This window comes from Dryobates pubescens, chromosome 20 (assembly GCF_014839835.1).
Source record: "Dryobates pubescens isolate bDryPub1 chromosome 20, bDryPub1.pri, whole genome shotgun sequence".
Taxonomy (NCBI): domain Eukaryota; kingdom Metazoa; phylum Chordata; class Aves; order Piciformes; family Picidae; genus Dryobates; species Dryobates pubescens.
Window position 1 is genome coordinate 488,868 of NC_071631.1, and position 26,133 is coordinate 515,000.

The 26,133-nt window shown below is 66.5% G+C and overlaps 4 protein-coding genes across 6 annotated transcripts; 1 reads left to right on the forward strand and 3 right to left on the reverse strand.

The window, feature by feature from the left end:
* Positions 1-1,523: 1,523 nt before the first annotated feature.
* Positions 1,524-3,685, reverse strand: GPR3 (G protein-coupled receptor 3). Its single transcript, XM_054170953.1, has 2 exons — positions 3,648-3,685; positions 1,524-2,918 (listed from the first exon to the last, which is right to left on the reverse strand). Exon 2 carries the CDS (start codon positions 2,900-2,902, stop codon positions 1,916-1,918), a length of 987 nt encoding a protein of 328 aa, XP_054026928.1. The 5' UTR covers positions 2,903-2,918; positions 3,648-3,685; the 3' UTR covers positions 1,524-1,915.
* Positions 3,686-5,099: 1,414 nt separating this feature from the next.
* CD164L2 (CD164 molecule like 2) lies at positions 5,100-10,344 on the forward strand. 3 transcript variants are annotated; one of them, XM_054171062.1, is made up of 6 exons: positions 5,100-5,316; positions 7,141-7,248; positions 7,396-7,473; positions 7,646-7,714; positions 8,397-8,562; positions 10,068-10,344. In XM_054171062.1, exons 1-6 carry the CDS (start codon positions 5,232-5,234, stop codon positions 10,072-10,074), a joined length of 513 nt encoding a protein of 170 aa, XP_054027037.1. In that variant the 5' UTR covers positions 5,100-5,231; the 3' UTR covers positions 10,075-10,344. The 3 variants fall into 3 exon arrangements, with proteins under 3 accessions (XP_054027037.1, XP_054027035.1, XP_054027036.1); XM_054171060.1 differs by lacking the exon at positions 10,068-10,344 and adding an exon at positions 8,970-10,061; XM_054171061.1 differs by lacking the exon at positions 10,068-10,344 and adding an exon at positions 8,970-10,061 and having other exon boundaries at positions 7,144-7,248.
* Positions 10,345-10,812: 468 nt separating this feature from the next.
* On the reverse strand, positions 10,813-16,324 carry SYTL1 (synaptotagmin like 1). The gene is made up of 15 exons (XM_054170882.1): positions 15,997-16,324; positions 14,722-15,006; positions 14,287-14,432; positions 14,103-14,208; positions 13,723-13,765; positions 13,343-13,435; positions 13,061-13,174; positions 12,811-12,930; positions 12,568-12,734; positions 12,379-12,481; positions 11,952-12,113; positions 11,800-11,878; positions 11,530-11,629; positions 11,245-11,450; positions 10,813-11,068 (listed from the first exon to the last, which is right to left on the reverse strand). The coding sequence occupies exons 2-15, from the start codon at positions 14,955-14,957 to the stop codon at positions 10,929-10,931; spliced, it is 1,815 nt and encodes a 604-aa protein (XP_054026857.1). The 5' UTR covers positions 14,958-15,006; positions 15,997-16,324; the 3' UTR covers positions 10,813-10,928.
* A 3,337-nt stretch (positions 16,325-19,661) lies between these two features.
* On the reverse strand, positions 19,662-25,471 carry TMEM222 (transmembrane protein 222). Its single transcript, XM_054171025.1, has 6 exons — positions 25,348-25,471; positions 23,815-23,899; positions 23,123-23,154; positions 22,377-22,473; positions 22,117-22,247; positions 19,662-21,213 (listed from the first exon to the last, which is right to left on the reverse strand). Exons 1-6 carry the CDS (start codon positions 25,461-25,463, stop codon positions 21,126-21,128), a joined length of 549 nt encoding a protein of 182 aa, XP_054027000.1. The 5' UTR covers positions 25,464-25,471; the 3' UTR covers positions 19,662-21,125.
* Positions 25,472-26,133: the final 662 nt, after the last annotated feature.

Consider the following 26,133-nt stretch of genomic DNA (forward strand, 5'->3'; position numbering starts at 1 on the left):
GGTGAGCAGGAGGTGTTGGTCTGTGGCTCCTTCAGCCTCTCCCCAGCCCTTTCTCCCCCTTTTGCCATCTCCCCTTTCCCAGTGCTCAGCTCAGCCGAGGAGCCGCAGAAAATCTTCGTTTCCTTTGCAACAAACAGCACCGACCCCGAGGGCTGCCACCATGTCCCCAAGCCCAAGGTGAAGACAAAGCCTCGGGGGACCGGCACGCACCCTGCACTGCGCAGCACCGCTGAGCTCCTGCTGCTCGTCAGCCCTGGGCTCTGCCACATCCTGGCGTCTGCGGATGCACAAATGCCTGTGAGAAACCTGCTGCTCCCTGACCGGCGTGGGCAGAGGGGCACGGGGGGCTCTCGGGGCACAGAGCTCAGCTACCGGAGGGGACGAGCTGCCCTAATTAGCTCTGGCATTGTTAACTCTGCCTGCTCCGTGCTGAGGGATGCAAACGGCGTGGCCAGCAGCGAAGGGCACCCCAGAGCCTAGCTGAGCTCTTGCAGCTCGGTGTAGGGGTCCCGACAGAGCCCCAGATCCTCCTGTGCCAGCAGGGGAGGGTCTAGAGTGCAAGCAGCTCTCTGTACCCCCACCGGGAGAAGGAGCAGGGAGCCTGTACCTTGCATCCTGCGTGGGAGAAGGATCAGGGTGCAGGCAGCTGCTTGTGATCTTGCTGGGATGGAGGCAGCCCTCTGCCAGCTGGATGAGCTATGGTGATGAGGATGATGAGGGTGAGGAGGAGGATGGCCAGGGCTGCCGTGCTGCTCCCCCGGGGCTGGCTCCTGCTAAGTGGATGTGAAGGGGGGGTTGGGGCAGTGCTGTCGCTTGGCATTTTGTACCGGGCGCAGGGAAACGCAGCAGGGAGGAGGTCCCTGCCTGGGCTCGGGGTGACGCTGTGGGGTCCTCCACCTGCTTCCCTCATCCCCAGGAGACCCCTCCCAACCCCTCCACTCCCCAGCACCAAACAGCTGCACCTCGTATCACAAATTACTTTTATTCTCTCTCCCCCGCCCCCTCTCCCCCCCCCCCCCAAGTCCTTCCCCATGGTTGTAAACAAGAAGCAGTCCCCCGCCCCTGGCCCCCCCCGCAGCACCCCACCAAGGGGTCCCCAGCCTGAGGAGCTTCTTCACATTCGTTTCCAACCCCCAATGTGCAAATCCCAGTGCAAAGAAAGGCTTTGGCAGGAGGAGCAGGGGGCACACCCGGGTGCCGTGGGGTGGAGGGGGGCAGCACCCGGGGGACCCCAAAGTTGGTGGGTTTGGGGGTGTGGAGCCTCCAGCAGCGCCTTGTGCCCGAAGGCAGCTGGCACTAGATGGCAGCAGGGCCCAGCGCCGGGGCGGCATTAAAATGATATTAAATAGTAATTAAACAATAATGAATTAATGGCTGGAGGACTGAGGGGGTAGGGAGTGAGCCCCTCCTCCTCCGGCAAGCGAGTCGTCCCCCGCCCCCTTCCCCAAATGTATTTGATATAGATTGAGCTATCTGAGGTAAATGATGAGGCACAGGAAGGGGGGGGGGGGGGGGGGGGGGGGGACCGCTGCCGGTATCGCCCCCCTCAAAACAACAAATTATCAGGAAGAGTTGTAAAGCAAATGTGAGAATCTCGAGGCCCCCCGTGCATAAATATAGATCATATTATGGGTAAAAAATAGCCTTTTCTTTCCTGTACATTCAAAAAGTGGAAAAATAGAGGAGGAGAAGGGTTGTGCCTGCAAGGATGAGGCTGGGAAGAGCTCCTGGAATCGGCTTGGTTGGAGCAGACCTTCCAGATCACCAGCCGCAGCTGCCAGGACTCGGAGAGCTCCCAGAACCTGTCGCTGGGAAGGCAAAGGGGCAAAAAGCAGCCCCCGGAGAACGCCGCAGCCCCGCTCGGTGAGTGCAAGGTGCAGAGGGGCTGGGGAAGAAGGGAGGGAGGGGGCTGGTGTCAGACGTCGCTGGGGGAGTGGGAGCGGAAGGGCAGTGTGGAGGAGAAGCAGCCGCAGCACACCGTCCAGAGCACCTTCTGGATCTCCTGGTTGCGGAAGGCGTAGATGAGAGGATTGAGCAGGGAGTTGGAGGTGGCGGGGAGCAGCGTGGCGTAGGTGTAGAGCGCGGGGGAGCTGTAGTCCCCCAGCAGGCAGCACAGGGCGAAGGGCAGCCAGCACGAGGCGAAGGTGCCCAGGATGACAGCCAGGGTGGCGATGCCCTTTCGGGTGGTGACGTAGTGGGAGCTGGCCAGGAAGTGTCTCTGGATGGCGATCTGGTGGGCGTGCCGGCACACGATCCTGCAGATCCGCGCGTAGAGCTGGAGCATCGCCGCGAACACCAGGAAGAAGGAGACGGAGAGGATGAGGAGGTGGTTCTTCGTCAGGGGCTTGACGATGCTGCAGGCGGAGGGCTCCTTCAGGCAGTTCCAGCCCATGATGGGCAGGAGCCCGTAGCAGATGGAGGCTCCCCAGGTGAGGAGCAGCATGATGTAAGTCCTGGTGACCGTCCTGGCCGAGTAGTAGGTCAGGGCGCTGCAGAGGGACAGGTAGCGGTCGATGGTGATGGCCAGCAGGCTGCTGACGCTGGCCGTGAAGGAGGTGACCAAAAGCCCCACGGTGAGCAGGCTGCCTGCCTCCGACGGCAGGAAGTAGACAAAGGCGAAGTGCAGGATCAGCCCCAGGCCGGCCAGCAGGTCGGCTGTGGCCAGGCTGCCGATCAGGAGGAACATGGGAGCCCGGAACGCCGGGCTGTAGAAGATGACCACCACCACGATGGCATTCTCGCAGGAGATGATGGTCCCAGAGACGCAGAGAACAACGTCCCAGGGGTTCAGGGCGAGAGGCTTCACCACAGAGTCCAGGTCCAAGGAGCTGTCGGTGCCGTTCCTGGCCAGGAAATGGCCTTGCTGGCCCTCGCTGGAGCTGGGGGCAGCTTCCTCCATCATGGTGGCAGAGGCTGACCTGGAAGAGCAGCTCCTTCAGCACCTACTGCCCGGGGTGGGGACCCCCCCGAGGGACGCAGCCGTGTCCCTGTGCCCAAGATGTGCCTATGCCCAGGATGTCCCTGTTGGCACTCACCTGAGCTGTCTGTTTGCCACCAGCCAGGGACAGTCCTGCCTCCCCCCAAATCAGGGGGGGCAGAGCAGGGCGGGGGGGGTCTCTGGACGTGGGAGTTTGGTTTGGATTCTTTGGCAAGCAAAGAAAAATAAATATGAAAATAAAGGGGGGGAGGGGAGGGCAGGGCACACGTGGCCATGGCCCCCCCCTCAGCCTGCCCCCTCCCCCCCCCGCTGCTGGGGTTGGTTCATGGCTGTAATTTTGGTGAACAAATCGGATAAACTGGGGGGGGGGCAGGAGGAATACGGGGGGCAGGGTTCTGGCTTGCCCCCCTCCCCCACAACCCCGAGGGACTTTGGGGACAAACTAACAGGATCCCAAGCAGCAGGTGAAGAGGGTGGCCCTAATCCCACCCACCCCCCAACCCGAGCCCGGCCCCCCAAAAGAGGGGATCCCCTTCTTTTGCATCGGGGGGGAGGGGGCACCCAAGCAGGCAGCAGAGCCCCGGGAAAAAGAGGCCCCACAGGGCTGCCCAAAGCCCCCTCCCAGTGCCCCCCGCGGCGTCTGTGTGGTACCCCCGATCCCACTGTCGGCGCCCCCCATGTCCGTGCCCCCCCCGGTGCCCGCACTCACCTGCCGGGATGCTCAGCGCGGGCTCGGTGCCCGCTGCCATGGGCGCAGCCGAGTTATAGTGACCGAGCCCGGTGAGGGGGGGATGGATGATGTGGGGGGTGCTGTGTATTGGGGGAGGGGGTGACTCACCACAGCCCCCCCCAACCAGCCCCCTTCTCCTCGCTGTGACGTCAATGGTGCGCCGGAGCCAATCAGCGCCCCGCCGGGCGCGCGCGCCGCATAGTAATCGCAGCGGGGCTGGAGCAACTCATTCATAAAACCAATTTCCCCCCCCCGGGCCCCCCTTCCCACGCCCCCAGGACCCCCCTCTGCCCAAGCCCGGGTAGCCCCACCCTGTCAGGGAGCGTTGCAGAGGACGGGGGGTGCCAGCTCCCCCCTCCCCACCCCTCGATTTCAGCGGGTTTGGGCGTGGGGTGTGGAAGGAGGGGGCGGCCCCGGGGCGGGGGGGTGTGCAGTTAGAGCGTCGGGGGAGGGGGTGTGAAGCTGGGTTGTGTGTGTGCCCCCTCTCCCGCCTCGGCACAGCCGGGGGTGCGCAGCCCCCCCACGTTTCCCCAGCGGGTCCCCGCGGACCAGGCTTCCCACGCGGGGCTGAATAATTCATCACCGGGAGAACCGGGAAGGCCCGGCCCGGGGGTGGGGGGTGGCTGGCGGGGAGCCTTCACCCTCGCGGGGAGGAGGAGGAGGGATAAGGCATGGGCACCCCAGGGACCCTGCCGGGACTCTCCCCCGCCCCCGTTCCTCGAAATCCCGATGTCTTCCCCGCCGGGTCCGGGGGTACCGGGATGTCCCAAGCCAGGATCCCGCGGGGGTCGGGATCCCGCGGTGCCGTCGGGCGCGACTGCTCCCGCGGAGCTCGGCTCGGTTCGGTTGGACTCAGCGAGCCCCGGCCCGGCCCGGCCCGGCGGGAGCTGTTCGCGGTGCTGAAGGTGACCCGGGGTCCTCAGGAGGGGGCGTGGGTGGGCTCGGGGAGTGGCAGAGGGACCCGCGGCAGCCCCCGGGAGGGGGAGTGGCGGTGGTCCGGGAACTGCAGCGTGTGCCGTGAGTGCAGTGAGGGCAAGTGCAGGGGTTGCAGTGAGTGCAGTGCGGGGTACACTGGGTGGGCAGTGCGCAGTGAAGTGTAGGCTGTGCAGTGGGTACAGTGCAGTGGGCACAGTGCAGGGGGTGCAGTGCGCTGTGCCCTGCAGCGCTGGGGTGCAGGTCCCGGCTCTCCAGACACCCCGCACCGAGGGCAGCTCCGCCTCTGCCCGGACAGAGCACCGAGGGGTGCAGGGAGTGCGGGGGGCTGGGATGCACCTCGGGAGCCACGGGCCGGGCCCCCCGGGGCGGGGCGGGGCGGGGCGGGGCGGGGCCGGGCCCCCCGGGGCGGGGCGGGGCAGGACGAGGCGGGGCCGCCCCTCCCCGTCGCTGTCTGTCCCCATCCCCCCCTCCCCCCCCCCCCCCAGCCGGGGCCGCCTCCCGCGGGCGCGCATGTCCCGCGGCTCCGCTTTCCCGGGAGCTTCGCACCGACACCTCCTGCTGGGACCTGGCCGAGCCGAGCCAAGCCGAGTCGAGCCTGGCTGAACCCAGCTTAAAGCGGGCCGGGCCATGGCCCCCTCGGGCGCAGGGACCTTGCGCTGCGCGCTGCTTTGTGCGTTGCTGTGTGCGCAGGGACCCGCACCCACCCGCGCAGGTACGGCTGGGGGGTAACGAAGGGAGTGGGGGGCAGGGGTCGAAGGGAGTTTGCAGCAGAACTTTTTCAGGGGATATTTTTTCGCTCAGGGTCTTCCTCGCCTGCAGGACTCCCTCACCCGGGATGGGGTTGAAGACCCCCTGCGCCCTCGGCTGGCCCTGCTTTTGGGGGAGTGAGAGGGCCTGAGGGTCCTGCTACGACCCCCAGGGCTTTGAGGGGTGCGGGACCAGCGGGGGCAGGGTCTGAAGAGCGGGGGGGGTGGATCTCGTAAGCTGGGGGCAGCGGAGCTGTCACCCTTCTGCCCCGGACGCCGGCAAGTCCGGGCATCAATTATGCAAAGCCCAAGCTTGCCGCTGCTCCTCTTCTCCCATCCCCCTGCCCTCGCCCCGTGCCACCCTGACCTGGCCCACCGCACCCAGAGCGCCCATGGAGGTGCCCCCGCCCCCACCTTTGATTTCCCTCTCCCCACATCTGTCGGGAGGGGCCGGAGCTGCCGGCGTTGGGCTCCAGCTCCGCGATAAAAATAACTGAGTGCTGCTCAACCTGCCTGCAGCCCCGGCGAGCGCAGCCCCGCTCCCCATTGGCTCCCGGCAGGCCTCCAAACGCTGGAGCTGGGGGGGGGGGCGGCGGTGTGCCCACCCCCCGTAGCCATGGCAATGGGTCCGCAGCATCCCACCTGCAGCCTTACGCCACCAGTTGCCCTCTTTGCTGTTTGCTCTGTGGGGAGTACTGGGAGAAGGAAAAGGTTCCTGGGTTTAGTCTCAGTGACCAGCAGGACTCTAGGAGATTAGGGGGGGGGGGCGGACTGAGTGGGGTGGAGCTGCCCACCCTAAAGGGAGGTGGGGTGGTGAGAAGCCCTCTCCAAGAAGCCAGGTGTAAAGCCCCTGCATGACCAAGCCCTTGCTGAGAAGCCAGCCCGGGGGGGTGCCAGCCTACAGCCCCCTCCTGCAAGCCCTGGGGTGGCAGGGTGGTAATTCTTCCCCTGGGAGCCTGGAAACGCATCCGGGATGGGAAGAGCTCCTGGTTGCTTCCCAGGATGGTGCAAAGGAGGGTGTGGGACACAGTGAGGTGCAGGCAGGGCCCGGGCCCTGCTCCCCTCCCTTGCTGGGAGCTGTGGCTATAAATTAATGATGAGTGTGAGTGTGTGTGGGGGGAGAGCAGCTCCACCTGCACCTGAGTGATTCACTGCTGCCGTGGGGTGAGCTCTGCCTTCCTGCCTGGCCGTGGGTACCAGCAGCTCTGTGCTGTCCCCACTGCTGGGGGTGCTACAAACCCACCTGCAGCTGCCCAGGATGGGTTTGGTGCCTTCATCCCTCCTGCTGCATGAGGAGCAGCTGAGGAAACTGAGCTTGTTCGGCCTGGGGAAAAGGAGCCTGAGGGGAGAACTTCTGGATCTCTGCAGCTCCCTGAAAGGAGGCTGGAGCCAGGTGGGGGTTGGGCTCTTCTGCCTACTATCAGCTGATAGAATGAGAAGAAATAGCCTCAAATTGCACCAGGAGAGGCCCAGGTTGGAGATGAGGAACAATTTATTTCCTGCAGGAGTGGTCAGGGGTTGGCACAGGCTGCCCAGGGAGGTGGTGGTGTCCCCATGCCTGGAGGTGTTCAGGAAACCTGTGGCCGTGGCACTGGGGCCAGGGTTTGGTGCCCACGGTGGTGCTGGCTGGGTGGTTGTGCTGGATGCTCTCAGAGAGCTTTGCCAACCCAAACCATTCTTCTATGATCACAAGAAAGCTTCCCCTGTGGGGCAGAGGGTCCAGCCCAGACCCCAGCTGTGGGTGGGTGATGGATGCTGGCCTGGAGCTCATCCCTTGTCCTGGTTTACAGCAGAATGTGGTGAGCTGAGGTCCTGCGGGGCATGCACGGCCAGCACCGCCTCACACAACGGCACTGGCTGCGTCTGGGTTGGCTGCAGGACCCCCGAGGAGGAACCAGGTGAGGGGGTCAGCCATGGAGGGGGCAGTGAGGGGCTCCCATACCTGCCCCCTGGCCTGCCCCAAGCCCTGCTGCTGGGCTGGGGCCATGGTGGGATGGTGCTGGCAACTCAGCCCCGTGGGCAAACCTTGCTCCCTCTGCCTGCAGAGTCCGGGGGCTGCGTGCAGAGCGGGGTGGCAGCGCGGGGGTCCTGTGTGCTCTACAACAGCAGCTCCCTGTGCCCAGGTAACCACAATGGCCCCCCCAACCCCCAGCAGCCCCCCAGACCCAGCACCCTTCGGGATGGAGGTGCTGCTGTGGGGATGAAATCCCACCCCTGGGGCTGGGACAGGGGGTGAGGGGTTCGCAGCGATGTCCCTTGGTAACCTTTCCCCCATCCCTTTGTCGCTGTCCCCAGCGGCACTGAGGTCTCCTACTGAAGAGCCTCCACAGTCCCACAGCAAGGAGCCAGCAACGCACTCCCCACGTGAGCAGAGCTGGGGGGGCAGGAGGTGGTGGGATGGGCGGGGGGGGGGGGGCAGGAGGTGGTGGGATGGGCTGGGGGGGGGGCAGACACCCCAAGGGACAGCATCCAGAGGGCCAGGACAAGCTGCTTGCCTCCACAGTTCATATCCCTGGCGAGGGATGAGCAGAACTGCCCTCAGGGTTGGCATCCATGGAGCTTCAACCATGGCTGTTTGCAGGGTCACAGCTCTGTCCCCCCCTGCCATGGGCTGCATCGATGCCAGCGTGGGGCGGGGGGGGGGGGCGTAACTCCCCACAACCCATCCCAGAACCATCCCTGCTGCTGCCTGTGCTGGGAAGTGCCATCTGCGGCCAGGCTGGAGCAGAGGCTGGCAGCGGAGCAGAGCAGAGCCTCTTCCAGGCAGAGGGAACTGGAGAGCCCTGGGCTGGTTCCAGCAGGTAACTGGAGCCCACAGCCCTCTGAATTATTGATCCCTCTGGGATCCTTTCACCGCTGGCTCCCCTGCTGCCTGCTGCTCCTGCACGGGAAGGAGCTGAGTCCCTCCCATCCGGGTGCCGCTGGGGACATCCCAGCCCTGGGCTCTGCGTGGACCCCCACATTCCCCTCCTTAGCGGAATCATCAAGGCCCAGGGATGCCAACAACGCCCCTAACCCCCCCAGCCTGCTGTCCCCTTGCCCTTAGGGACCAGCACCACCAGTGCCCCCCTGACAGGCAGCCCCGAGTTCCGCCCGCCCGGCTTCGACACTGCCAGCTTCATCGGCGGCATCGTGCTGGTGCTCAGCATCCAGGCCGTGGTCTTCTTCATCATCAAGTTCATCAAGTCAAAGGACAGCACCTACCAAACACTGTAAGGACCCCACAGCCCCGGCCGGGGTGGACCTGGGGAGGGGGTGTCCCATGCCGGGGTGGGCACAGGTCCAGGCTGCCCTTGGAGCCAGGCTGGTGGTGCCGGCCGCGGGTGCGGGGCTCTGTGCCCTGCCTGGCTCTGTCCTGTCTCGCAGCTGAGTGTCGTCCCCCGTGGCTATCTGTGCCTCACCCGGGGTGGGGAGGGTTTGGGTGATGGGGGAGGGTCACCATCCCCTGTCTGTCCCCTCGCTGGTGTCCGGCTGTCCTGCCCCCTCTGTCTGTTGCTGCCTGGCTCTGAGCCCCATGGGGACCCCAGATCCATCCCTTGGAAGCCAAGTGGGGCCCAGGCTCTTCTGGTGTCTAACATGGGGGGCTGTGCCCCATCTCTCTTTCCTTGCACGCTGCCAGAGAGGACAATCAGTAGGTTCTGGGTGCCTGTGGCAGTGGGGAGGGGGCTGCACCCCCCTGAGCCTCCAGAGCTTCTCCCTTCCCTTGCCCCTCCTCGGAGGGGGTCGGTGGTGTGGTGCCTCTCACCCGGGCTGCATGAAGGACACTTCCCAGCTGGTTTGCTCTTTTCCTGGGAGTTGCTAGCAGAGGAGAGGGAGTGGGGGTCCCCTTCACCACCCCCACCCCCCCTTCCATGCACAGAGCCCCTGGCACAATGCAGCCAATGCACAGCCCCATGGCAAATCTGTGCCCCTTCTGCCACCTGGGCAAGGTGTCCCCTGGCACCACAGTGGCAGGGGGCACCACCCCCTCCCCCTGAGTACCTTCAGCAGGATGGGAACTGCTGGGCCTGGTTTGGCCACACAGAGGGCACCCAACAGTCCCCCTGTCCACCCTGGGCACCTCTTGCCCACCCTGGGCACCCCCTACCATTTGCCTCCCCACAGCCTTTGGGCTTGCTGTGCAGGGGGGGCTAGGGGATGTCCCCTTTGCTCCCCAGCAGGCTCTCAGCTCTTTCCCCTCAGCAGTGTGGCTGCAGCCCCCAGACCCCTTCTCTGATCCCTCTTCAGCCCCTCCTCACCCTGTTCCCCCCCAGCCCCTTGCTGCCCACTGGAGGAGCAGAGCCAGGGCCTTGCTGTGTGCTTTTGCTGTGCCTTTGTGTTGCTGGAGGGGTCGTCCCCACCCCCACTCCCCCAACTTTCTGTGTGCTGTTTTGGGGAGGGGGGGCCGAGTGCTGTGTGCTGTGGGGTGAGACTTGTAGCTTGGGCTGCCCCAATTAAACTCTGCGAGGTGCTGTCTGTGTCATGTCCAGGGGGCATTTGTGCAGCTGGGGTCAGGGGCTGCCTCCCACCATCCCTGTGCCCCCCACCCCCGCTCTGCCATAGCTCCCACCCTCCCCCATGGCATTCCACCTGCCTGGCTGCAGTGGGGTGGGCACTGGGTCGCTCCCCCCACCCTGTATCCTACTTCCTCAGGGCTGCAAGGGGCTAGACCCTCCCGGGGACTAAGCCCCCCCCCGAGCCCTTTCTGCCATCTGCTCTTCTCTGTCCTCTGCACCAGGATCTGAGGCCACCAGGCTGGGGACCTGCTGCCCTCCTGCTCCCCTGGGCAGGCAGAGAAGAGGTCAGCACTGTGGCGTCCCTGCCCGGTGCCAGCGTCCCTGCCCGCTGCTGGACTGTCCCCCACCCCCCATGGCTGCAGGGTCCTGCAGGGCCCCCACCACCCAATGTCACAACTATGCAAAGTTGGCCCTGCCCCAGGCTGCCCTTGTGGGCCCCAGGGTGGGATATTGTCACCCAGGCCAGACCCCTGTCCCCCAGGGAGGCTCCAGGAAGCTGGGGGGTGTGTGGGTTGCACCCCTCAGCTCCTCCCAGGGTGGTACAGCTGGGCACAGGGATCTCATCCAGCCCTGAATCCCAGCCCTTGGAGTCTCCCCTTGCCCTGTGTGGGGCCAGGACCCTAGGGCACCCCAAAGGGTCAAGGGACATGTGGCCACAGCTGGGAGCAGGGTGGCACTGTGGCTTTGCCAGTCCCCTGCCAGCAGAGCCGAGGCAGCACACGGGGCACAGGAACTCAATAAAGGATTTTCCTCTTGTCCTGGTGTCTGTGTCATTGCCACCTGTACCCCCGGAGCCTGGGCACTACACCAGCAGCTTTGCATGACAAACCTCATGGGCATGTGGCTGCCAGAGGGGACCCAGCCAGCAGAGACCCAGGGCTGGCAGGATGGTGACAGAGGGCACAGCCCCACCCTGGAGGGATAAGTCAGGGTGCAGCTCCCACAGCAAGAAACAGTCAGCAGCTGTGCCCTCCGGTGCCCCTTCATTGCCGCCCAAAGGGTGCGGGGCACAGCCCCCCGCCCCACACAGTGATGCCACCCCGAGTGCCACAGTCCTGCTGGCAGCGGGGGTGGCTGTGGGGCTACGCCCGGGGGACGAGGTTGGTGCGGAGGGGCAGCAGTGCCTCCACCCAGAGCCCAGGCTGCTGCAGCAGGCGGCCCCACACCCTGCGCTCCTCCGCCGTGGAGTCCATCCAGCCCACGGGCAGCCCATAGCTGCTCCCTGCAGAGACGGCGCCGGCGTCACCCTGCGGCTGCGGCTGTGCCGCCCGGCAGCCACCCTGCGGCTGCGGCTGTGCCGCCCGGCAGCCACCCTGCGGCTGCGGCTGTGCCGCCCGGCAGCCACCCTGCTGCCGCGGGGCCACCGCACGGGTGCCCCAGCTCCCCCCCGCCCCTCACCTGTGCCCAGGCTGAGCCGGATGCCGCCCAGCTGGCGCTTGGAGAAGGCTTCGTGGTGCCAGAGGGTGAACTCCGCGCAGGCCTCGGCCAGGTCCTTGGCCTGGAAGCCGTCGTACACCATGGTGTGGTTGAAGAGGGGGTTCAGGCTCCTCCTCACCACCCGCGTCTTCTGCCGGCTGCCCTTGCTGTCATCGGGCAGCACGTAGCTGGGGGGACACTGGGGTGAGGCAGGGGCTGGGCACCAGTGGCTCTGGTGCCCCTCCCGGGTGCCCCCCTGCCTCTTACCACTGCACGAAGGCATCCACGGTGCCACCCTGCAGAGGGATGAGGCTCTGGGCGTCCTTCACCCAGATGTGCAGCTCCCCCGTGGGGGGCATCCCCCCGCCTGCAGCAAGAGGGGTCAGGAGCCCACCCTGTGCCCAGGGACCCCAGGGGCTGGAGCCAGGGCAGCAGGCTGGGGGCAGAAGGGTGCTCGGGGTGCCAGTTTCACCCTGCCCCCTGTGTGCCATCCCTGCCCAGGCTCTGCAGGGGTCTCCGTGCTGGATCTCCTCTCACCTTCTGAGCCAGCAGGGATGAACTTCAGTGCCAGGTTGAGGTTGCCCCGGCTGGGGAGGCCGTCTGAGGAGATTGGTGTCTGGGGCCGATGCAGAGGTTAGTGGGAGCTGTGGGAGGGGAGGGCACTGGGGCTGGGGGCAGTGGGCACTCACCCGAGGCTGGAGGCTGAACCATTCAGGGCTGGTATTGGCCCAGTCCCAGGCACCCAGCGCGATCTCCACCTCCCCCAGGAAGAGATTCCTGCCCAGGCTGTCGTGGTGCCACACCGAGAGGTTCAGGGTCCGGCCCTGCAGGTCTCTCTTCTCCAGCTTGTACTGGTGGGGAGGGAACACAGGGCAGGGTGAGGATGAAACCACTGGCACAGGCTGCCCGGGAAGGCCCTGGCTGCCTCCTCCCGGGAGGTGCTCAGGGCCAGGCTGAATGAGACCTTGAGCAGCCTGGGCTGATGGAGGTGGCCCTGCCCACGGCAGGGCGCTGGAGCTGGATGAGCTTTGAGGTCCCTTCCAACCCAACCCACTCCATGATTATCCACCTCCAGCAGGGCCTCCCCCAGCACCACCCCGGAGCAGGGTCAGCAACCTTGAGGGTCTCGTTGAAGATGGGGTCCAAGCTCCTCTTCCTCACCGCGGTCTTGCGCTTGCTGCGGTTGGACTTGTCCGGCAGCAGGTAGGTCTTGATGTACCTGGCACCAAACCACGAGGGGCACGCAATGGGTGCCAGCGGCCCGGGCACCGGCCGGGCACGGCTGGGCAGTGCTGGGGCACTCACGGGTCCGAGCGCTGCTTCTTGGCCTCGGCCAGCTCTCGGCAGCGCAGGACGTGGACCTGCAGCTCCTTCTGCGCCGGCTCATAGCGCAGCGAGAGCTGCACGCAGCCCCTGACGGCCACGGCGCCCAGCTCCGCCTCGCTGTACAGGCTGCGCAGGCTGCTGCTCAGCTGCGGGGCGGTGCCACAAGGTCAGGGGGCGCTGGGGAGGTGACCCCCACCCCCGAGCAGCCCCCCAGCCCTGTACCGTGGAGGAGCTGAGGCTGGAGACGGAGGAGCTGGTGGTGAGCAGGCTCGGGGGGACGTGGCCGTTCCGTGGGGACAGCTGCCCCGGGGAGCCCTCATCCACCTGGGGGGTCCCTGCCCCCTGGAAATGTGAAGGGAAAAGGGATCAGCACCGCCCCTGCTTGGACCCCAGTCCCATGCAGCTTCATACAGCCCCATGGAGCCCTCCCCCCATCCCCATACACACCCCACCACCCACCCCCGAGTCCCACCTGCCCAGCATCAGGGCCACTGTGTGCAGATCTGAGCTCATCCTCCTCTTCCTCAGCGCTGGACGTACCAAAGGGGTTCCCACCTGCAGGGGCAGCGTATGGGTGGGGGGGGTCCTGATGTAGCAGGGATGGAGGGGAGGGGTCCCTCTTTTTGACAAGAGGAAGCAGGATGGGGGCTCTGATGGGGGTTGGGGGGAGGTAGGAGGGTGGTAAGCAGTGCTGGGGGGCTCCAATCCCCCCTGGATCGCAGCAACACTGAGCCCCCCCCCGACAGTTACCTGCTTGGGCTGGGTCCTGCTCCCTCGCTGCGCTGCCAGCTTGTCGCAGGGGCTGTGACACCGACGGCTCCTCCAGAGCTGGGGCTGTGGGGCTGGGCTGTGAGGTGGCACATGGGGTAGCAATGGGCACCCTCCTGTCCCTCTCCAGCCCCTCGAGACCCTGGGACAGGGTGGGGACATGCCCTGCCTCCCTCCCCATGCTGCAGGGTTTGGGCCACGCAGGAGGCTGGTGCCAGTGGCAGCACCCTCCTGAGCTGGCACTGCAGCTCTGGGGACGTGCTTCAGGTTGCCCCAGGCTGCAGGCAGCTGCTGCCCGGCTGCCAGAGCCCATCACCGGGGTGCTGGGCACCAGCTGCAGGCTCAGCCCCTGCCCCAGACACCAACCTGGGGCTCTGCAGCCGCCGGCGCCTCCTCCTCCGGAGCAGGGCTGCCAGGAGAGACCAGGATTGGGTACCCTGCACAAGGCCCCAGGGTAACAGCACCCTGTGTGCCCAGGCCGCAGAGAGCTGGGGTCCAGTCGGGCCACAGAAACCTCCGGGGTGGTGGACAGACGGACACCAGAGGGGACAGACGGCAGGATGGTGGATAGATGCCAGGGCAGGGCAGCTCTGGCTGTGCCATAGCACTCCTGCTGGGCTCTGCTCTACCATCCCTACCTCCAGCTCCCCCTGGGCACCCCAGGGCTGTGCCACCCCCCCATAGGGTGCCCATAAGAGGTGCCCTGAGGCAAAACCGGGGTAAGAATTCCCCCCAGGCCCCCTCACCTCTCCTCTGGCTCCGTCACACCATCCTCATCCTCCTTCTCCTCTGCCAGCGGCTCACCCATGGCCTCCAGCTCGCCCAGGCTGTGCCCATCCACGTGCCCTGCTCCTGGGCACATCAGGGAGCTCAGCAGGCGGAGCTCCGGCCCGCGGCAGCCCTGCGCCCCTCTGCCCATCCCTTGCCCACCTCGGGGTCTCCTCCTGCGGCGCATGGAGGCTCGCACGAGGTCGGAGCCCAGGTGGTGCCGGTGGCGCTGGGCGCGGGCGTCGCAGAACCACTCCCCGGTGAGGGTCCTCAGCCGCGCCGGGTCCGACACCGACTTGCGGAGCTGGCTGGTGGCAGGAGGGTGGCATTGGGACCCCCGGCCCCGGCGCTGCCATCGGTCACTGCACCTCTGTCCCCATCACCGAGTGGCTGATGGAGCCGCCGCGGCTGGCCCTGGTGTCACCCACCCCAGGGCAGGGCTCCGGCAGGGCTCGGTGGCGTCCCCGTGCCCGGGGCAAAGGGGACCCCCGGGCTGGCTGCTCTGTTCCCAGAGGGTGACGCCCCCCAGGCTGGCTGCTCCCGGGGGGCTCAGGCTGCCCCCACAGGGTGGCCCTGGGCAGGGGACCCCCCGCTGACCTGATGCGCCCCTCCTCGCGCCGCCGCAGCTGCCAGTCTCGCCGCAGCACCTCCAGGATCGCTCTCCGCTCCTCCTCCGTCAGGAAGCTCAGGTCCAGCAGCGCCTCGGCCCCCAGCTCCAGCGCCATGGCAGGGCCGGGGGGCACTGCGGGGGCAGCCGCAGGTGCCGGCCGAGAAGCAGGGGGGTGCTGCCGGCGGGGTTCAGCGTGCCGGGCATGCACCAGCGATGCCAGCATCTGGAGAGAGACCTTGGGGCTGCTTTGAGGTGGGAATCATCCTGACCCTCTGCGAGGACAGGAAGAGGGAGCTCAGTGTGCTCACTGCCCCCCCCCCGCTGCCCCCCAGAACACCCCCAGGGCCCCCGACGGGGCCAAACCAAGGGGTGTAATGGTGCCAAGGGAAGGAGCGTGGGCAGGCTCAGGGAAGCCCTGGCACTCCTGCTGCCCAGCCCCACTGCCGGCCCTGTGCCAGGGCCAGCCCTGCCCCTGCCAGGATCCTGCCTGCAGCCCATGTTTGCAGAGGCTGTTTGCCCAGGGCAGGCCCTGCCCCTGCCAGCTTTCCCACGGCGCTCGTCAGGTGCCCCCACGCCAGGGAGGGTGGCAAAAGGCAGCCTGGCTGCCCCCATGAACGGCTGAGCCCAAAGCAGGCTGAGACCATGCTCAGCTCAGCACAGCTGCCAGGGCACAGGGTGCCACAGGGGCTCTTGCCCCACTTCCTGGCATTGCCTCATCAGTGCCCTTCCCGGCCCCAGCACTGGCAAAGTGCTGCCTGGCGTTGGGTGCTGAGGGCAGGAAATTGCAACAGCCGTGGGGCAGGATCAGTCCTGCCCCCCCTGCCCCCCAGCCACCCCACCAAGATGTGGGCACCAGCAGGGCCGTGGGGCTGGGGCACCAGGGGCCCTGTCCCCAGACCCAAGGGTGACTCTGACCCTGGCCCACAGGTGACTGTGTCCCAGCCTTGGGCGGGGGGCACCCAGACATCCCCAACTGGGGACCCCCACCCAGGACTCAGTGCAGGGTTCAAGCTGGTAGCTGGGCTGAGCTCCAACCCCCCCCCCCCCCCCCCCACTCCAAGCCGGCACCAGGGACCCCCCACATCACCCACTGGGCACTCCCCACACCACCTGTGTGCCCCCCTCCCAGCAGCCCACTCCAGGGGAGCCTGTGGCACCCAGCAGCACCCTGCCCCCAGCCAGGTCACCCCAGGGCTGGGTGGGGGGCTCCAGGCACACGTCCCGGCTGTGACCGGGGCTGGGGGGTCGGGGGGGTCACGTACCAGCTGCCGCCGGGGCTGGGGCGATGCTCTCGCTGCCTCCTCACCGCAGCCTGCTCGTATCCTGTTTACCGATGCCACAGGCCGGGGGGGGAGGTTGTGTTCGTGTCCCCCACCCCGGAGCGGAGCCAGCACCCAAAACGGACCCCCAGGTCTGGCCCGGACGCTGTCGCGGTTCCACGAGGACCCCACGGGGACCTGGGCGGGTGGGCACCGACAAGCACCCGGGCCCCGCGCCCGCCGGCGTGCAGAGGGGTGCTGGCTGCTGGCTCCCCCCCAAGCCTGTACAAGGGACCAGTCAAACCAGTTCAACCTCCCCAGCCAGCCGCAGCTGCAGGGGTGCCGCCCCCCCCCTGCGCCTGGGAGCAGCTGCGATGGGGCTGGGGAGGAGACGGACAGGACAGACTCCCCCCCCCCAACGCACCCAGGCTCAGCTCCCCCCAGGCTCCCTTCACGCAGACCCCTGGGGACTCCCAGCACAGCCCAGGGCTGCCCCCCCGGCACCCCCAGCCCTCCTGCCAGCACCGGGACCCTGCAGCCCACGGCCGTGGCCTCAGACCCCGGCAGGGTCAGGGCCCCGGCACAGCGTGGGGTCAATAAAAGCCACCAAAGAAACTGGGGGCCCGGAGCGCCCCCCCCGCGCCCCCCCCCGAGTAGGGAGCAGAGCTGGAGGGGGGGCTACAGTCCCCCAAGTAAAGCGAGAGGAGGCAGACCCCCAACCCCCCCCCCCCCCCCCCCCCCCATGGCGCTGGTGTCAGTAGCTGGGGGGCAGCCCCACGGCTGCCCTTACCTGCCCGGGACTGCGAGTGGGGGGTCCCAGTGGCTCCTCCCCCCCACACCCAGCACCCCACAGGGCCCCTGGTGGCGGTGGGTGGCTCCTGGACCCCACCCTGGGCTGGGTGCTGGAGCCTGGGGCTGAGCCGAGCGCAGGTGGCACGAAAGCAGCGACCGGAGCCGGCGGCGGCCGCCGGACGGGACGGCCCTGGGCTGAGCCGGGCTGAGCCGGGCTGAGCCGGGCTGAGCCGGGAGGTGCCAGCCGGCCTGGGAAGGGGGGGCGCAGAGGGAAAGCACCGCAGCTGGGGGGGGGACCCCCAAGCTTGTTGGAGTTCAAACCCAAGGGTGTGAGGGTGGGGATAGGGTGGGACCCCCGGGGTGGGTACCCCACCACAGCCCTCATGGGACACCCCCTCCCGTCCCCATGGGACCCCCCTCTCCATGCTGGGACCCCCCTCTCCATGCTGGGACCCCCCCCCGAGTTCTCACCCAGGTCCCTGGGGCAGGATGTGGCCTCAGAGTGCTTCATCCGGAGCAGCTCTGCAAGAGCTCCTGGGCTGCGCTGGGGGGGAGCAGGAAACCCGCAGCACCCTGCAGCCCCCACCCCAACCTCAGCGGCTCAGTGTGGGGCAGCCCCTGGGGCACCACACAGGGTACCCCCAGCCCCATGGCTCCCACCCCTTGGGGCAGCCCCAGCCTCATCCCATGGCTACCCTCAGCCCCTACCCCCCGGGTCTCCCCCAGCCCCACATTCCCTATCCCCCAGCACAGGCTGAGCACAGCACTGGGGCAGCCCCTGGGGAAGAGTTCTCCCTGCAGAGGCCCTGGAGGGAGCCAGGCAGCTGCGAGGAGCTGCAGTCCAGCCCCAGCCCCCTCTGGAAGTGGCATCCGAGGGACAATCCTTCCCCCTCTGTGCCCTGGGTGCTGGCAGCACCGCGTGGGTGCACAGAACTGGTTCTGCCTCGTTGTGCTGGCAGTGGGGAGGGAGTGGGGGCCAGGAGCAAGTCCTGTCCTGCTCCCCACCCCGGGACTGGTTCTGCAGGAGGTGCAGGCGAGCCTGGCTCTTCCTGCAGGGAACTGAGGCACAGCAGCAGCAGCAGCAGCAGCTCAGCCACCAGTGGGTTTGCTGCTCAGCCTGTGGCTGCCCCCTCCCTGGAGGTGTTCAAGGCTGCTTGAATGAGGCCTTGAGCAGCCTGGGCTGGGGCAGATGTCCCTGCCCGCGGCAGGGAGCTGGAACCGGCTGAGCTTTAAGGTCCCTTCCAGCCCAGCCCATTCCACGAATCCAAGGAGCAGGCAGAGGCTCTGTGATCAGCAAAGGGCAAGAGCAGACAGAGCTCCTTCCCCTCCCAAACCTCACAGAGACCCTTGGCAGGTCCCCAGCTTCACCACCCAGCACTGGAAGCCTGCAAACGCTTCCCAGGCTGTGGCACTTGGGTTCCTCCTGCCCCCCAGCCCCCCCGAGGGCTGCAAACAGGGCACGGCCCTGCAGCAGCGCAGGAACCACCAAGGAGCAGCTGCGGCAGCCAGACGCTGCCCCGGGGCTGGGAGAGGCTGGGGTGGGAAACGGCAACCCTGCCCCCGGCGGCGAGGAGGAAAGAGTCTGAGCTCCGAGCTGTGGCACTGGCAGACACCCACAGCGCTGCGTTTATTTCCCCTCCCGTCGGGAGCAGGGAACCACAGAAGCAGTTGAAATATTTACAGAGCAACCCAGCGCCCCGCGGGGAGGGAGGACAAAGGGTGAGGGGAGCCAGGGCTCGACCCCGCCGGGCCCCGGGGCCCTGCGGGACAGCCCGCGGCCGGCACCGGGGAGGACGGAGGAAACCTTCGGTGCGGCAGAGAGGGCACTGGGGAGCAGCCGGTGCCGAGAGGAAGGAAGCCGCAAGGGGAGGACGTCCCTCACCCCCCCGCCGCTGCCTCCCTCCCCAGCAGGAAGCTCCCCGCAGAGCCCTGCCCCGCTGGGGGCTCTCTGCACCCCCCAGCGCCGGGCTGCAGCCAGGGGAGGGCAGGAGGAGCAGGGGCGGCAGCAGCCCAGCCCCAGCCAGCCGCGGCAGCGGCACTCTCCTGTTGGCCACACGTGCTGTGGGCACCAGGGCCCTGCTGTCCCGCCCTGGGTGGGGGCTGGTGGGCTCAGCACCACCCCAGCAGCCATGCTCCAGCCCACCACGAGGCCATCTGGCTGCTCCAGCAGTGCCTTTGAAGCCCAGCTCTGGCAAGAAGTGTGAGGAGCTCTGCAGGTCCCCGGGGTGGGGAATGGCACTCAGCAGGTCCTCAGAGGTCCCAGGAGGAGGCCTGTGGCCAGCAGCTCCAAGTCTCTGCTTTGGCAACGTTGCTGGGAAAGCACTGAGCAGAGGGAGGAGACAGCCCCAGCAGTCTCCAGGTTATTGCTGCTGCCCACCACAGGCTGGCTGCAGCCCCAGGCCAGGGGCTCCCAGCACATCCTTGGCAGGTCACAGAGGCAGAGGAAATCAGGAGAGGCAGAAGGACCAAGCCCTGCTGCTAGCCACGGGCTGGGTGGAGGCAGCAGCTCAGAGAGACATCAACCTCTCAGCAGCAGCTTCTCTTTGATCAGGATCCTGGCTCCCTAACCAGTCCTGGGCCCAGCAGCCTCCAGCCTGCTCCACAGGCTTGAGAAGGCTGCAGAGAGCAGACACTGAGGAGTGGTTGGGCTCCAGGCAGACAGAAAGGGAGCTGAGCTCTGCACTCCTCCACCCAGCCCGGGAAGGGCAGCACCAGAGCAGGAAGTCAGCTGGGAGAGAGAGCCTGGAGGGGCTGCTGAAGAGGGACCAAGGAAAGGCAGAAACCGAGGGGCTCAGGAGGAGTCTCCAACCCCCTATTGCTAAAGGAGTCTGGGAGGTGGGAGAGGATGAGGAGGCACATGGCAGGCAGGCCTGAGGGCCAGGGGGGGCACTCAACGAGCCTGCCAGCCACAGGAAGCCACTGGGCCAGCAGGCAATGGGGAAGAGCTTTTGTGCTGGCCACAGGCACTGCCTGAGGCTGAAAGCCAGCAGGCAGCAGAGCCAGGAGCTGCTGCCCCCAGGCAGAAGTGGGAAGCTGCTCTCCCTCTGCAGTCAGAGGGGCCCTGCTCAGCTGCACTCATCCCTGCAGCCACAGGAGCTGTGAAAGCCAAGGACTCAGAGCCCCCCAGAGAGCAGCAGCTGCAGGCCAGAGCCTCAGCCAGCAGAGCCCTGGGCCCCTGGGTCCTGGCCAAAGCCACTTCCTGCCTGGCACTGGGGAACAACCCAGCCCCAGCTCCCAGCCCTGCCCTGCCCGGGGCTCAGGAGGGCCAGCAGCCCCCAGTGCTCCCAGCACAGCCCTCCTGCCATCAAAGCCACTCCTGCCAAGAGCTTCTCCCCCGGATGAGCTCTTCAAAGCACCTCGAGGAAGCAAGCAGCCCCCTGCAGGCAGCTGCCAAGCCAGGCAGAGCCCAACTGGGACACAGATACTTCCCAGTCCCTTCAGCTCTGCTGCCTACACCAAGCCCAAGGGCCAGGGGCTGCTCCCAAAGCCCCACACAAAGCCTCTCGCTCCAGAACCAGGGACCTGCTGCTGCCCCCAGCCCCCCAGCAGCACACACAGATCAAAGGCAGGCAGGAGGCTCCTGAGCAGCCAACCACAGCTTTAGAGACTCAGAAGCAGGGGGAGAAGCCTGGGAGCTGCCTTTTCTCTGGCACAAGCTAAAAGGGACTGAGCAGCAGACTCCCAGCTCCACAGCAGGCTCCTGCAAGCCTGCAGCCTGCCATGAGCCAGGCCCACAGCAGCTGAGGACTTTCCTGCCTCTCTGAGCTCCCCAGCAGGACCAAGTGGCTTTGCCCTGCCACAGAGCTGTTCCTCTACACATCTCCTCAAGGAGGGTCCTGCCATCAGCACCTTCCTGTCCCTCCCAGGGGGACCATCAGCAGCTGCTGCGGCACCCTGCACCCTCAGGAGCAACCTCACAGCTCCACTTGGAAACCTGTGGCAGGGAAACAGCAACTCCTGCCTGGAGAGCCGAGGCAGCAGCTGCTGGAGCCTGCCAGAAGGGAGCAGACATCAGAGAGAACCTCACCAAGTGTCTCTGCTCACCCCCTGAAGCAGGAGGCAGGGTTTGCCTGGTGGCTCTTCGCTCAGCACTGACAGCAGAGGCTCTCTCCCCTCCTCTCCTTGCCCCAGCCTGCAGGGAGGGCGAACGCTCAGGGAGCCAGCAGGAGGCTGCAGGAGCCCTGCCACGGGGAGACACCACAGGAACAGAAGGGAAAGAAGCCACTTCCAGGACACAAAGATGAGCTGCTACAATGGAGTGGAGTTGCCACCTCGCCCAGGCCCTGCCTGGCAGTGCCCTGTCTCCAGCTGCCTCAGCCCCGGGGGGCTCCGCGCTGCCATCACCGCAGGCGCAGCGTCAGGACCACCGTCAGGATCACCCCCAGGAGGAGCACAAAGGGCAGCCAGGTCTTCACAAACCCTCCTATGCTGCAAGACACAAGAGAGGGGAAGGCTCTGAACCTGAGAAATCAGCAAACTGTCACAGAGGCCTCCCCTGAGCAGGGAAGGCTCCAGGGAAGTGGAGCAGCTCAGGAGCTTCCCCCAGGGCAGCCCCAGGGGCATCTCCTCCCCACGCAGGGGCACAGAGGTGGGCACAGAGAGCCCCTCCTGGGGAGGACAGCCCAGGGGTCCCCTCCCCACTGAGGCTGCAGTCTGGCCAGCTCTGATGTGAGCAGGATCCAAGAGAAGGAAGAAAATGTGCAGGCCTTGGAGCCAGGCCAGCTCCTGACCTTGTGTTCTGACCTGCCCCAGGCAAGGGACAGCAAGAGAGGGACCTCTGCTTCAGCTCCCATGTCCCAGCAGCAGCTGCCAGGCACAGGAGCAGCATCTGCAACCCACTGAGGCCTCTCAGATCTTGTCCAGGAGCACTCAGCAGCCACAGGCACCCACAGCCTGGGGGCAAGATGTTCCCCAGCTCCTGGGATCCTTCTCAATGCTCAGCAAGAGCTAAAGGGTGGGGGGCAAGAGGCTGGGGCCAGGCTCTGCTCAGTGGTGCCCAGGGACAGGACAAGGGCCAAGGGGCACAAACTGCAGCCCAGGAGGTTCCACCTGAACAGGAGGAGAAGCCTCTTTGTTGTGAGGCTGCTGGAGGCCTGGAGCAGGCTGCCCAGAGAGGCTGTGGAGTCTCCTCTGGAGAGCTCCCAACCCCCCTGGGCACTGTGCCCCTGGGCAGGCTGCTGGGGGAGCCCTGCTGGAGCAGGGGGCTGGGCTGGGGGAGCCCCAGAGATCCCTTCCAGCCCCTCCCTGCTGGGACACTCCAGAGGACAGGCTGAAGCTCCAGAGGAGTAGGAAGAACAAAGGAAGCAGAAGCTGGGCTGCTCCTCAGCTCACCTTACATACTTCCCATAGAGCAGGGAGCAGAAGCAGAGCTTCACCATGTTCCAGGAGGTGCTGTTGTCATACCTCATCAGGTTCAAGGCCAGAGCCACGTGGGAGTGGCAGTTGTCACAGCAGAGGTTGTGCTGCAACACAGACAGGGGCACCAGGTCAGAACCCCTGCTCTGGAGGCTCCCTGGCTCTGCAGCCTGTGCAGCAGGGCCCCAAAGCCAGGGAGCAGCTGGTGCAGGCAGGGGCAGGAGCCCAGGCCCTACCATGCGGTGCTTGTACTCCTCGGAGGCGTCGTGCACCGCCGTGTCCCAGGCGTGGGCTCCAGGGCAGCCAACCTTGCTGGGATCCAGCTTCCAGTACCTGAGGGCAGAGCAGGCCCTGGCACCACTGCTGCCACCCACAGCCTCCTGCTCCTCCCAGCAGGAAGGCCTTCCAGGACTCAGAGAGCTGCACCACCTCTGGGGCCCAGAGCTGAGCTCTGGGACAGCTCCCTGCTGCTGAGGGCAGCAGGAGACTCTGCCCAGCACCCTGGGGCCCAGCACCCTGGGGCCCAGTACCTGCAGAGCTCAGGGGAGGGACAAAGCCCTGAGCTGCTCTCCTGTCATGTGAAACCTTCTGCCCATTCAAACTGTGAACCTGAGCTGACACACACAGCACCCAGGCACCCAGGCACCCTCCTCTTCCTCCCCCCAGCAAGTGGTTAAGAGGGCAGCAGCGGCGACAGCTCCTCAGCACGGCCCAGGCAGCGCTCACCTGGAGCTCTTCTTGTCCCTCCCCACCCCACCATGGGATTCCCTGCAGTGGTTTAAGCCTTTCCTTAACCAAGGCTGCCCACAGCTCTGCTTCTCAGCACCCTGACTGCTGCCCACAGCATCTGGGAAGATCCAACTGAACCTGGGCTGCTGAGCAGCAGGGACACAGGAGCCAGGCCCTGGAGCCAGAGCCTCTCCAAGCTGTGCACCCCCAGCAGTGCAGCCCCTTGCAGGGCAGGGGCTGGCAGGGCACTCACTTCACTGGCTTCCCAAAGGCCATGTTGTCTTCCTGCAAGAAAGGACAAACACCTCAGGAGGGTGACCCCAGGCAGCCCCCAGCACGAGCCTCTGCTGAAGGCCTCTCAGCCCCCCAGAGCTTCCTCAGAGCTGCCCCAGTGCCCCAGCAGCCCCCAGGCACCAATCAGGTTTCTGTGTCAGCATTCAGACTCCAAAGCTTTCACTGCCCTGCTGCAGGGGGGGCCAGGGTGAGACCTCCAGGGCTCGAGACCTCCCCCCCTTCACTCAAAGTTGGAGCTGTCTCAGTCTATGAAGAGCATTAATTACCCCAAATGAAAACTCCTTCACCTTCGAGTTCCACCAGGCCTGAGCAGTTCAGAGGCCTGGGATGTAGCTGGTGCTACAGGGCAGCTTCTGATACTTAGAATGCAGAGGATCCAGGCCCCAAATCCCAGCTGGCAGCCTGCACCACAAGAGCTCTTCCCCTCCCCACCAAACTGTCCCTCACAGCCCACAGCCAACCTCCCCTGCACAGCAGCCCAGGGGCCCTGAGCTTCAGGAACAGCTGCAGCAGAGCTCGGAGCTGCCAAAGGCAGAGGATGGCTCAGCAGGGAAGCTGCAAACCTGCCCCGGCTCGGCCCCGGCCCGGCCCCGGCCCCCGCCCCCGGCCCGCCCCCGGTCCCCGGCCCGCCCCCGGCCCGGCCCTACTCACCGAGACGAAGTAGGGCCCGGCGAAGTCGCGGATGACGCCGCTGGAGGTGCAGATGCCCATGTGGCCGATGATGGGGAACAGCCACCTGGCAGAGCACAGAGCCGCAGCCTGAGCCGCCCGCAGGCAGCGGCAGGGACCTGACAGCGGCGCCGGGGCAGGGACTGTGCTGGGCACCGCCGAGGCCACAGCTCCGGTCCTGGGCTCAGGTTTGGGCTCCTCACTCCCAGGACACTGAGGGGCAGGGAAGGGCCAGAGAAGGGCAAGGAAGCTGGGGAAGGGTCTGGAGAGCAGGGCTGGGGAGGAGCAGCTGAGGGGGCTGGGGGTGTGCAGCCTGGAGCAGAGGAGGCTGAGGGAGACCTCACTGCTCTCTGCAGCTCCCTGAGAGGAGGCTGGGGCCAGGTGGGGCTTGGGCTCTGCTCCCAAGGAACAAGGGACAGGAGGAGAGGGAATGGCCTCAGGATGCCCCAGGAGAGGTTTGGGTTGGCCATGAGGAACAATTTCTGCCCCAGCAGGGTTGTCCAGGCCTGGCCCAGGCTGCCCAGGGCAGTGGTGGAGTTCTCATCCCTGGAGGAGTTTCAGAGCCCTGGAGCTGTGGTGCTGGGCCGGGGGGGGTGGTGCCCTGGCAGTGCTGGGCTAAGGGCTGGGCTGGGTGAGCTTGGGAAGATCTTTTGCGACCCAAACAATTCCATGACTCAAAGCTGGAGCAGCTGGCTCAGATCCTGGAGCCTGACCCCCACCAGAGCAGTGACAGCTGACACAGGGCCAGACTGGTGGAAATTTTAAGCAATCAAAACAGAGAAGAGGCAAAAATCAAAGCTGTCTGCAGCTGTGAGACAGCAGCAGGGAACCTGCAGCTTCCCCTCGGTGCTGCTCCTGATCCTGGCCCTGACCACAGCACATCTTCTACCTGACCTTCAGCTCTGGCTTAGTAAACATCACCTGATGTGAACTGGGGAGGAAGAGGAAGGCACAAGACTGAGCCTCTGAGTCCCCAGGCTCACCCCTAAAGCCACATCTTGCAGCTTTTCGTTTTCCCACGACCAGCAAAACACTCCGAAGCTCCCCTTGAAGCCTGCTTACACCTGGCTGACAAGGCTGGGAGGGCAAATTGACTTCTAACTCATCCCAGGCGAAGCGCAGAGGCGCTGCTCGAGGCAGGAGGTGCTCCAAGATCCCCGCAGCCAAACCGTAGCTCCGAGCCACGAAAGGCTTCCCAGGTCTCCCTGGATCCCCTCCACGCCCGCTCCTGACAGAGACAAGCCCTGGCACCGCACAGCTCGCCCCACACCGGGGAGAGGAGAGCCCTGCCCCGGGGACGGAATCTCAGCGGGGCCCCGCAGCAGCCCCGGGCGCCGGAGCGGCCGGCTGCCCCGGTTCCCTGCCCCACAGGCAGCAGAGCAGCCCCCGGCCCCCCGCGAGAGGAGCGAGGAGCTCCCGGCCGGGCTCCGGCAGAGGCGAGAGCGGCCTCGGGCCGGGCCCCTCCCCAGCAGCGAGGCGCAGGCCGGGCCGGGCGCCGCCGGGGCCCGCACTCACGTCAGGACGGGGATCGGGGTCCACACCACGCAGTAGGGGAAGCGGCCGCGCTCAGCGTCCAGCCCGGCGCCGCCGCCGCCATTGAACTGCTTCATCTTGGCCTCCGCTTCCGCCATCGCCGGGCCCGCCCCCTGCGCGCGGCGCGCTGCGTCACTTCCTGGAGACCGCCCTCACTTCCGGCCGCGGCGGTAACCAGGAAGCGCGCGGCTGCCCCCGGGCTGCGGGGCCCGGCGCCCCCCCCCCCCCCGCCCCGCTTCCAGCCTGCTCCGGGAGGGCTCAGCCGCCCGCGGCCCCCCCGCGCTGGGCGCAGCTCCGCTGAGGCTGCCCCAGCTGAGCGCCTTCAGCCCTTGCACCTCCCTGCTGCACCTCCCTGCTGCAGCCAGCTGCCCCCTCCCGCCTTTCCCAGGAGTGACTTCCAGCTCCTCCCCCAGGCAGAGCCCCTCGGGGCAGGGCAAAAGCAAAGCAGCAAAGGCAGAACTGAGCATCGCCCTGAGCCTCCTGTGAGAGGGGGGCCCAGGAGCTGCAATGGAACCGCAGTTACAGAGGGAGCACCGGCTCAGAGAAATACCAAGTCAAAGTTCAAGTCAAAGCACCAGAAAGCTGAAGAAGGAATTAAGTTTATTCCACATTTCCACTCCCCACGACACACAGAGGGACAAGTGCCTGCACCGGTGGAGGACAGCTCCTGCCCCAGCCCAGCAGCCCCAGGCCAGGCTCTGCCCCGAGGGAGCTGAAGAGCTGCCAGGTGCCCAGCTGCCCCTCCCCCCGCTCCTGGCATCATCCTTC